The sequence below is a fragment of the Enhydra lutris genome, unplaced genomic scaffold, assembly GCF_002288905.1.
Source record: "Enhydra lutris kenyoni isolate GAN:26980312 unplaced genomic scaffold, ASM228890v2 scaffoldscaffold11, whole genome shotgun sequence".
In the NCBI taxonomy this organism is placed as follows: Eukaryota; Metazoa; Chordata; class Mammalia; order Carnivora; family Mustelidae; genus Enhydra; species Enhydra lutris.
Window position 1 is genome coordinate 36,151,746 of NW_019154095.1, and position 12,041 is coordinate 36,163,786.

General features: G+C 36.3%; 1 protein-coding gene across 1 annotated transcript in view; it reads left to right on the plus strand.

Moving 5' to 3' along the window:
- Positions 1-12,041, plus strand: part of LOC111144479 (disintegrin and metalloproteinase domain-containing protein 5-like) — a 190,841-nt gene that overhangs the window by 89,196 nt on the left and 89,604 nt on the right. Inside the window, exon 15 of the mRNA XM_022498781.1 lies at positions 1,078-1,273. Coding sequence (XP_022354489.1) covers positions 1,078-1,273 — 196 coding nt within the window. The remainder of the gene's footprint in view (positions 1-1,077; positions 1,274-12,041) is intronic.

The following is a 12,041-nucleotide window of genomic DNA, read 5'->3' on the forward strand; positions in this document are numbered from 1 at the left end:
TAAACTACTATAAAAAATAGACAAAACAATAGAAGAAATTATAACGAATGTAATATTGCCATTTATACATATTTATAAAAGGAAGCATATTTTAAAGAAACTGGTATCAATACCTTTTCATTATACTTATATGTATTTTCCTTTAGAAATAATTTTGATCATTGGTTTTGATTTGAATGTTAACTACATAAGCTTGGGTGACTCAAGTATTATGTTTTGTCTTCCCACCCATCACTTGAAGAATTTGTGTTAGGATTGCTATATAGAAAATACTTGTTGACAACATGGAAAAATGTAAAGAGAAAACCCATTTTCAGGGGTGGTGAATGTTACAGAAGCTGGGCTTCTAGGACCTTTGAAAGCTAGAACAAATTTAACTTAGTTTGTGTAGGATAATGTTGATAGCCAGGAGGAACTGGGGCTTAGGTTGAGGAAAAGGGCTTGCAGTAATGCTATTGGAAGTTTATTGGCAAAGACAGGTATACAGAAAGCAAATCCTGGAAGGACTTGGCTAGACTAAGTGCTGAAGAGATCAGAGATGTATTATGGGGAAAGCTATTTTTTTAATAGTTGTTTTCAATGTGATATGTGAAATAAACCTTTTCCTGTGTATCCTTAAATTACCTTACAAACTTTTTTCTGAATGTTTATGATATATACTTATTATTTTGCAATGGTTGCTGGTTTCTGCTTGAAGGGACAGCATAGGAGAAACCAGAGGCTGTCCACATGAGCATAGCCATGATGGGTTGTAAGTAGTTTTTTAAAGTAATTTCTATATTAATTGATTAGGTTTAGTTTTTATCTTTCTTTTTTTTTCAATAATTATGGTAGTCTACTTTGAATTTCTCAGTTCTCTTACAAGAACTACCCATTCTTTTATCCACAGTAAATTTAATTATTTAAACTAAATTTAATTATTTAAATTTCTATGCAATGCTTAAGTAGTTATTAAGACTTAATTTTCTCCTTGCCTTTAGCAACTTAAAAAAAAATGAAAAATTAAAGCCTGAAGGGAAAGACAATTTGAGTATCATTGGTGCATAATCTTTTCTTATGTTCCTTTTTCCCTTCTAGCTAAAACCAGTTGGTATACAGTGTAGGAAATCTTTGGATGAATGCGATTTCCCTGAGTATTGCAATGGGGTTTCCTCACACTGTGTGCCTGACACTTATGCACGTGATGGACAAAGTTGTGATTCGGGTGATGCCTACTGTTTTGGAGGACGATGTCGGATACATAACAAACAGTGTAAAGATTTGATTGGAGGAGGTAAGGACCAAAACTTTCTTCTTAGTTCCTAAATTCTGATTATACTAAGCTTCATTATTCAATTCTATAGGACAAAACATAAATATAATTTGTTAATGAGTAAAGTCTTGTTCCTTAGTGTTAAAGGAAATAAAATTTTCTTGATTCTGAAAAAAACCTTAATTTATATGGAATTCTTGTTTGTAAAGGAAGAAACCTCAAGTGGAAATGTAACTTCTCAGATTATATAGAATTGGTGGTGGTGGTGTTTAGTTTAGGCTTAAATGAAACAAAGTTTTTACTAGAACAAAGCAGGACTAATAACTAATTGTGTGGATTTCAAATGTGGGTCTGTTCGAAGGGGCTTGCTCATGAATGAATATTTCAGTTTATGACCGGTCTAGTTCAGTTTGATACCTTCCTATAAATGTGTAGATCATTAGCTTCACTGAAATATACAATTTTCTGAACATACAGTTCATGTTCTTTGAGAGAGTAAAATGTTTTATTCTCAGTCCTCCCTTAAGGCCTTCCTTTGCCAGGTCATAGATATTGTGTACCTACCTAAGTATTATGCAAATCTATATGAATGGCAGGAATTTAAGGAGGAGATGAGGTAGAGGTTTTGGTGATATTATAATTTTGTTCTGCTTTTCTATCAGTATCATAGTTATGTTGTCTAGCAATCAATGGTGACATTAATATTTAAAACATAATTGAGACACAAGCAAATGGCCAGTAAAGTTAGGAGAAACAAAATTACTTCAGATCCATGATTTAGTGTTTTCCCTGAGTAAAATAGGGAAACTAAATTGCAGTGCTAGTCAGATAAATGTAGATCCATATAGTGGGATGCCAACTAGGTATACCCCAAATTATTTATCTTGTTTACTGTTTCTTTAGTATTAGCAGTGATTTTGAGTGATTTAAAGCTCTCTGTGAGAACTATAGGTGTTTAAGTACAGTCGTCTTCTCCCAAAGTATTAAAAATTTGTTGGAGATAAGTATAACATCTAAAGCATCTTGATTTTGAAGAAATGTCTCTCCAGTCCTAGTGACTACTTGTGTTAATGCATTTAGGAAATGGTAAGTCTGGGCCCGACTATCAGTTAGCTTTTGTATTTATTTTTGAAAAACAGTCAGATTTTGTGAGCCTCGTACAGAGCTTGGGGGCAAAAGGAAATTGAAAATTTTGGAGTTGAACATTTTTCCTCAACCATAACTGTATTTCAATCCAAATGAACTAAAATTCTTTGACTAGGTCATCTGTGATCTGCCATGGACACTGATTAACCAGAATGTTCTTGAGTAGGGCTTAATAGAATTCTGAAGAAGTCATTAGCTTTCCAAGATAAGAATGATACATGATTTATAGGTAACAGCCAATAAGATCTTATTCACAGACCTAACACATATCATTATGTGCCACTAAATTATTAGTTTCTGGCCAAAATATGCTTATAGGGTAAAATGTGTCCTTTTTTAAGTTCCTTAGCAAATTCTGTTTTTGTAGGAGTGTAGCTCCTGTGGTAGTCTCTTCAGTGTTATTTCTACACATGCAGAAACTTAGCATTTAGGTATAATATAAAATGATGTTAAAGTTTTAGCATCGTTAATTTGTGGTGATGTTTATCCTTTAAAAGGTAGGAGGTCTCATTAGTTGTAAAGTCACATACATTATTAGGGATATTTGTCACCAAATTAAGTTGGGTACACCTAGAGGAATGTGGGTACAAACCCAACAGTCACATCAGAGTTTCTCAGTGGCAACAGTATTGATATTTTAGGCCAGATAATTCTTTGTTGTGAGAGGTGGGAATAAGGAAAATTGTTCTGTCCCTTGTAGTACATTTAGCAGAATTCATGACCATTGCTTACTAGACACAATGCCTGCAGACATTTTTGGTTTTTACAACTGGGGCAGAATTGTTACTGGCTTCTAGAAAGTAAAAGTCAGGTATTCTACTAAACATTCTACAATACACAGAACAGTTCCTAAAACAGAGTTATCTGGCTCCCCACAAGGGGCCATCTTATTAATTGCTTTCTGGATGTTTTGTAGTTTCATGGGAAGAAAATATTTATGAATTATGTATCTGATAAGAAATTAATATCCAGAATATACAGAAACTCCTAAAACTCAACAACAAAAAACAAATAGTTCAATTCAAAAATGGGCAAAGAATTTGAATAGGTATTTCTCCATATACCTATCTCTCAACATTACTAATCGGTAGGGAAGTGTAAATCAAAATCACAGTTTCACACTCATTAGGATGGCTACCAAAAAAACCCACACAAAACTCCACCCAAAAGATGGGTGAGTATGTAAAGGAATTGGAACCCTTGTGCACTGTTGGTGGGGATGGAAAATGATATAAGCTGCTGTGAAAAATAGATGGTTGTTCCTCTAAAATTAGAAATAGAATTACTATATGACCCAGCATTCCTATTTATGAGACTATAACCAAAAGAATTGAAAGCACTGTCTGGAAGAGATATTTGTACACCCATGTTCATAGCGGCATTATTGAGAATAGCTAAAATTTGGAAGTAACCCAAGTGTCCATCAATAGATGTATGGAAAAAGAAAAATGTGGTATATACAAACAATGGAATTTTATTCTGCATTAAAAAGGATAGAAATTTTGCAATATTCTACAACATGGATGAGTCTCGAGGACAATTTTGCTAAGTGAAATAGCCAGTCACAAAAACACAAATACTCTATGAGTCTATTGATCTGTCTGATAGTCAAAATCATAGATATAAAAAATATAATGGTATTTGGGAGGAGAAGGAATGGAGAGTTATTGTTTAATAAGTATAGCATTTCAGTTTTACGAGATGAAAAGTTATGAATGGATGGTAGTGATGGCTACACAACATGAATGTATTTAATACCATTAAACTGTACACTTAAAAATGGTTAAGATGGTAAACTTTATTTTGTGTGTATTTTAACACAAAATTTGTGGAAAGAAAGAAAAACCAATTCATTTTATATGTAGACATTATCTTATCTATTTTTAATATTATTTAAAATAACTCAGCTAAAAAGCCTTTTTAAAAAAAGATTTTATTTTTATTTGAGGGAGAGAGTGAGACAAAGCATGAGCCAGGGGAAGGACAGAGGAGAGGGAAAGTAGACTCCCTGCTGAGCAGGGAACCCTACATGGAGCTCAATCCCAGAACCCTGAGATCATGACTTGAGCCGAAGTCAGACACAGCCTACTGAGCCACTTAGGCAACACAGCTAAAAGTTTTTTAAGCTTCATTGCAGTATTTCCTTACTCTGAAGCCCACTAGCTCTTTTAACATCATGTTTTCTGTATTTACATCTAAATCTTTAATATCTTAAAGATTGGGAGCCATTTTTGTCCATCTTCTGTTCTTCCTTGAGTGTCTAAAATTGGCCTGGTATATAATAAATATATGTGGATTTTTTATTAGAAGGGAGGCACAAAAAGGAGGGATTCCTTATGCACCATAGTGCTGGCAATACTGTCTTTAGCATTTTGTGGAAGGGAGGTCTAGTGGTCATGAACTCATTTAACTTTAGTCTGGAATGATTTTATCTCCCTGTAATTTCTGAAGGGCAGTTTTGCTTGATAGAGTATTCTTTGTTGGCGGCTTTTTCTTTCAGTGCTTTGAATATCATCCTGCTGCTTTCTGGACTATAAGATTTTTCCTGAAAATTCCCTCACAGACTTATGGGGGTTCCATTGTATGTAAGAACTCACTTTTTCCCCTATTGTCAAATTCTCTCCTTGTCTTTGAATTTCTACAATTTTATCATAATGTGTCTTGTTATGGATTTCTTTGGGCCCATGAGGTTCTTTGGTCTTTCTCCATCTGGATATCCATTTCCTTCTTCCAACTGGGAAGTTCTTTAACCATTATTTCTTTGAAAATGCTTCCTGATCCTTTCCTTCTCTACTCCTCTCCTAGAACTCTCATAATGCATGTATTAGTGCCATTGATGGTGCCCCATAAGTCCCTTAAGTCACTCTCATTCTTTTATCTTGTTTGCTGTTTTTAATATTTTCCAGTAACCTCTTTTTGAGTTCACTGATCATTCCTTTGCTTGATCTAGTCTGTTATTGAACTCCTCTAGTGCATTTTTCAGTTGTTGGTATGTTGTCAGCTTCATGATTTCTGTTTGGTACTTGGGGCTCTGGATGAATGGATCAAGTCTTTGCATCTCAAGGGGGAAGCTGAGAGCTCGGATTATTTATCCACTCACTTGGTGGTGAGCAGAAGGAGTACCACTGATGAGTACTAACTCAAGCTGCCATCCCTATAGTGCCTGGACATCCAGACATCATCAGAGCTACCAGAACTGGCAATATAGATTCCAGGTCTTTGGGTAGCCCCCTTGAAAATGTACCCATATTGGACCTCCAAGCAAATCCTTCTTTCCTGGGTGAAGCAGAAAGCTAGACGGTCTCTTCCTGCTTGTAAGACTGCACTGTGGTAAGTTTGCTGATGAAAGGGTGTCTTGAATCTGCCTACTGGCTTTAATGAGTCTGGTTTTGCATTCTCCCAGAGTAAGGAATTCTTTCATTTAATTTAGAGTTCATCACAAAACTAATCCATGAATTGAAGCTGAATCAGTGAATTTGTGAGTGTGAAGGAGAGTCCAGGGCTTCCTACACTGCCATGTTGCTTGTGTCTTTTTCTCTCTGATACATCTTTTCCCTCCAACATTATTAGGATATAATTGACATAAAATCCTGTGTAAGTTTAAGGCATGCAACATGTTGATTTGATACATTCATATATTGCAAAATGATTATCACATGGCTTGGTTAAACCTCCATCCCGCCATATAATTGCCCTTTCTTTTTTGTGGTGAGAATTTTGAAGATTTATTTTCTCAGCAACTCTCAAGTATATAATATGGTATTTATTAGCTATAACCAACATATTGTACATTAGATCTCCAGAATGTATTACTGTTATAACTGGAAGTTTGTACCCTTGACTAACATTTCACTATTTTTACTACACAAAGCCCCAAACTTCTCCCTGTTTGGTTTTTTAGATTCCACATATATTTATATCATATAAGATTTATTTTTCTCTGTCTGATATATTTCATTTAGCACAATGCCTTAAAGGTTTATCCAGATTGTCTCAGATGGCAGGAATTTCTGGTTTTCATGGTTGAATAATATATATCACATTTTATCACATTATATAACATTGAATAAGATATATCACATTTTCTTTTACATTTATTCCTAATGGACACTTAGATTATTTACATACTTTGGCAATTGTGAATAAGGCTGCAATGCATGTAGGAATGGACATACCTTTTTGAGATCATGATTCCAAATCCTTTGGGTAAATACCCAGAAGTGGAATTCCTGGATCATATGATAGTTCTATTTTTAAGATTTTGAGGAACTTCCATACTGTTTTCAATAGTGCCTGAACCAATTTATATTCCCAACTGTATACAAGGGTTCCTTTCTCTTGATTTTGACTCAGGTCATGATCTCAGGATTCTGAGATTGAGCCTTTGCCAGTACCATGCTATCTTGGTGATCACAGCTTTGTAGTAAAGCTTGAAATCAGGCAACGTGATGCCCCCAGGTTTGTTTTTCTTTTTCAACATTTCCTTAGTAATTCAGGGTATTTTCTGGTTCCATACAAATTTTAGGATTGTTTGTTCCACCTATTTGAAAATTGCTGGTGGAATTTTGATCAGAATGGCATTGAAAGTATAGATTTCTCTGGGCAATATCGACATTTTAACAATGTTTATTCTTCTGATCCATGAGCATGGAATGGTTTTCCATCTTTTTGTGTCTTCTTCAATTCCTTTCATGGGTGTTCTGTAGTTTCTCGAGTACAGATCCTTTACCTCTTTGGTTAGGTTTATTCCTAGGTATCTTATAGCTCTTGGTGCTATAGTAAATGGAATCAATTTTCTCACTTCCCTTTCTATATTTTCATTGTTAGTGTATAAGAAATCAATGGATTTCTGTGCATTGATTTTGTATCCTGCCACATTACTGAATTGCTGTGTGAGTTCTAGTAGTTTGGGGGTGGAGTCTTTTGGGTTTCCCGTATAAAGTGTCATGTCATCTGTGAAGAGAGAGAGTTTGACTTCTTCTTTGTCAATTTGAATACATTTTATTTCTTTTTGTTGTCTGTCCGCTGAGGCTAGGACTTCTAGTACTATGTGGAACAATAGTGGCGAGAGTGGGCATCCTTGTCATGTTCCTGATCTCAACGGGAAGGTTGTCAGCTTTTCCCCATTGAGGATGATATTCACTGTGGGTTTCTCATAGAGAGATTTTATGAAGTTGAGGAATGTTCCCTCTATCCCTATACTTTGAAGCATTTTAATCAGGAATGGATGCTGTATCTTGTCAAATGCTTTTTCTGCATCAATTTTGAGGACCATATGGTTCTTCTCTCTTCTCTTATTGATTTGTTCTATCACATTGATTGATTTGTGAGTGCTGAACCACACTTGCATCCCATGGATAAATCCCACCTGGTCATGATGAATAATCTTTTTTTTTTTAAAGATTTTATTTATTTATTTAACAGATCACAAGTAGGCAGAGAGCAGGCAGAGAGAGAGGAGGAAGCAGGCTCCCTACTGAGCAGAGAGCCCAATGCCAGGCTCGATCCCAGGATGCCAAGATCATGACCTGAGCTGAGGGCAGAGGCTCAACCCACTGAGCCACCCAGGCACCCCAATGGATAATCTTTTTAATGCACAGTTGGATCCTATTAGCTAGGATCTTGTTGAGAATCTTAGCATCCATATTCATCAGGGATATTGGTTGAAATTCTCCTTTTTGATGGGACTTCGCCTGGTTTGGGGATCAGGGTAATGCTGGGTTCATAGAATGACTGGGAGTTTTCCTTCTATTTCTATTTTTTGAAACAGCTTCAGGAGAGTAGGTATTATTTCTTCTTTGAATGTTTGGTAGAATTCCCCAGGGAACTGGTCAGGTCCTGGGCTTTTGTTTCTTTTCAGTGTTCCATAATTCACTGTTTATGCATCACACCCAGTGCTCCATGCAATACATGCCTTCCATAATACCAGGCTCACCCAACCTCCCACCCTTCTCCCCTCCAAAACCCTCAGTTTGTTTTTCAGAGTCCACAGTCTCTCATGGTTTGTCTCCCTCTTCCAATTCCGCCCAACTTCTCCTTTCCATCTCCCCATGTCTCCATATTAATCCTTATGGTCCACAAATAAGTGAAACCATATGATAATTGACTCTCTCTGCTTGACTTATTTCACTCAGCATAATCTCTTTCAGTCCCGTCCATGTTGATACAAAAGTTGGGTATTCATCCTTTCTGATGGAGGCATAATATATGGACCATATCTTCTTTATCCATTTGTCTGTCGAAGGGCATCTTGGTTCTTTCCACACTTTGACAACTGTGGCCATTGCTGCTATGAACATTGGGGTACAGATGGCCCTTCTCTTCACTACATCTGTATCTTTGGGGTAAATACCCAATAGTCTAATTGCAGGGTCATAGGGAAGTTCTATTTTTAATTTCTTAAGGAATCTCCACACTGTTTTCCAAAGTGGCTGTACCAAGTTGCATTCCCCACAACAGTGTAAGAGGGTTCCCCTTTCTCCACATTCTGAACACTTGTTGTTTACTGTATTGTTAATTTTGGCCATTCAAACTGGTGTAAGGTGGTATCTCAATGTGGTTTTCATTTGAGTCTCCCTGATGGCTAATGATGATGAACACTTTTTCATGTGTCTGTTAGCCATTTGTATGTAATCTTTGGGGAAGTGTCTTTTCATGTCTTCTGCCTGGGCTCTTGTTTTTTGGGAGGTTTTTGATCACTGCTTCAATCTCTTTGCTAGATATTGGTCTATTTGGGTTGTCAGTTTCTTCCTCATTCAGTTTTGGAAGTTAGGTTTCCAGGAATGCATCAATTTCATCTACGTTGCTTAACTTATTGGCATATAACTGTTGATAATAATTTCTGATGATTGTTTCTATTTCCTTGGTGTTAATCATGATCTCTCCCTTTTCATTCATAATTTTATTAATTTGGGTCCTCTGTCTTTTCTTTTGCATTAGTTTGGCCAATGGATCTTATTGTTTCTGTCAAAAAAACAGCTTCTAGCTTCATTTATGTGTTATACTGTATTTCTAGTTTCTATCTCATTGATCTCTGCTCTAATCTTCATGATTTCCCTTCTTGTGCCTGGGGTTGGTTTAATTTGTTGTTGATTCTACAGTTCTTTAAGGTGTACAGAGAGCTGGTGCATTCTTGATTTTTCATTTTTTTTTTTTTTGAGAGAGGCTTGGATGGCTATGTATTTCCCCTTTAGGACTGCCTTTGCTGTATCCCATAGGTTTTGGACTAAAGTGTCTTCATTCTCATTGGTTTCCATGAACTGTTTAAGTTCTTCTTTGATCTCCTGGTTGATCCAAGCATTCTTAAGCAAGGTGGTCTTTAGCTTCTAGGTGTCTGAGTTCCTTCTGAACTTTTCCTTGTGATTGAGCTCCAGTTTCAAAACATTGTGATCTGAGAATATGCAGGGAATAATCTCAGTCACTTGGTATTTGTTGAGCCCTGATTTGTGACCCAGTATTTGGTCTATTCTGGAGAAAGTTCCATGTGCACTTGAGAAGAATGAGTAGTTAGTCTGTTGTTTTAGAGTGGAATGTTCTTTATATGTCTATGAGGTCCATTTGGTCCAATGTATCTTTCCATGCTCTTGTTTCTTTATTGATTTTCTGCTTGGATGATCTGCCTATTACTGAGAGTGTTGTATTAAGATCCTCTACTATTAATGTATTCATATCAATATGACTCTTTATCTTGATTAACAGTTGTCGTATGTAGTTGGCTGATCCCGTATTGGGGGCATAAATATTTATAATTGTTAGATCTTCTTGGTGGATAGACTCTTTAAGAATGATTTGTGTCCTTCTTTATCTCTGACTACAGTCTTTAGTTTAAAATCTAATTTATCTGATACGAGAATCGCTAGCCCAGCTTTCTTTTGAGGCCCATTGGCATAAAAGATGCTTCCGCATCCCTTCACTTTCAGTCCGGATGTATCCTTAGGTTCAAAATGGGTCTCTTGTAGACAACATATGGATGGGTCCTGTCATTTTATCCAATCTGCAACCTGTGCCTTTTTATGGGAGTGTTTAGGCCATTCATGTTGAGTGATTATTGAAATATACAATTTTATTGACATCATGTTGCCTAAGAAGTCCTTGTTTCTCTATATTGTCTCTGTAAATTTCTGTTCTCTGGCACTCTTGGGTTCTTTCTTCTCTTATTAAAAAAAAAAAAAAACCCTTAATATTTCTTGTAGTGCTGGGTTGGTGGTCACATACTCTTTTAAACCTTGCCGGTCTTAGAAGCTCTTTATGTCTCCATCCATTCTGAATGTCAGTCTTGCTGGATAAAGTATTCTTGGCTGCATGTTCTTCTCATTTAGTGCCCTGAACATGTCTCTCCAGCCCTTTCTGGCTTGCCAGGTTTCTGTGAACAGATCTGACGTTATTCTGATGGACCTTCCTCTTTATGTAAGGAATCTCTTTCTGCTAGCTGCTTTCAAGAGCTCTTATCTAAAATTATGATTCATCAGTTTCAGAATCAAGTGTCTCGAGGTCTTTTTAGATTCTATGATCTTGAGGGGTGTTTTTTCTGCTTCTATGATAGGAACACTGGTTCCATTCCCCAGATTGGGAAAATTTTCATGGAGGATTTGTTCAACTATATCTTCTAGTCTTCTTTTTTTCTCCTCCCCCTCAGGGATCCCAATAATTCTGACATTGGAACTTCTCATGGCATCATTTATTTCCCTAATTCTGTTTTCATGGCTTCTAAGCTATTTGTTCCACGCCTCCTCCTGATTCTTTTTCTCTATCAGTTTGTCCTCCAGATCACTAATATCTATCTTCATTGATAGCATTTTTAACCTTTTCCCAGGTAGCTTTAACTTCTGCCCTAATCAATTCCATGTTGTCATTAATGGGTTTCTCCAACCTAGCCATTGCCTGGATAATTGTTACCCTGAATTCCCTTTCTGACATACTGTTTATGTCTATATCCAATAGCTCTGATGGAGAGGGCACAGTCTCTGAATTTTTCCTATATTGGGCATTCCTGCTCCTAGTCATTTTGGTGAGTGGTGGTCGAGGGGATGTGTAGCTGAATATATCATCCGTGATCCAGGTAAGGTGCACCCTGGAACGCTTCTGAGCAATCAGAAGTCACCATCAAAAAGAAAGGAAAAAAAGCAAAAAAGAAAGAGAGAAAGAGACAGACAGGAAAAAATTAAAAAAGAGAGAGAGAGAGAGAGAGAGAGAGAAGACCCAGCCAGAATGGACCCCAAAGGTAAGATTTATGAGGTATACAAACAAAAATACCAATGAAAGTAAAAGACAACAAGAAGAAAAAAGAACCCAGCCAAAATGAACCCCAAGTATAAAATTTATAAAATATCAGAACAAAAACAAATGCACAGCAACACTGACAGAAGAAAAAGATGGGAGGTTGGTTATACATCCTCAATGTGGGTGAGGAAGGTTATTTTGATTCTTCCTGGGTGTATCTTGATATCTTTGTTAAAGGACACAACTTTCCAGAGATAAAGGGAGATTAAAACTGGTATATATATAAGGGTAGTATTGATTAGGGAAAGAGGATTACCTTGAAGCTTATATCTGTATGTATATTAAGAAAAATAGAAAAGCAAAAGAAAAACACATGTATGTGTATGAAAAAGTTCAAGGTAAGAGGTTATTATGGAATATATTG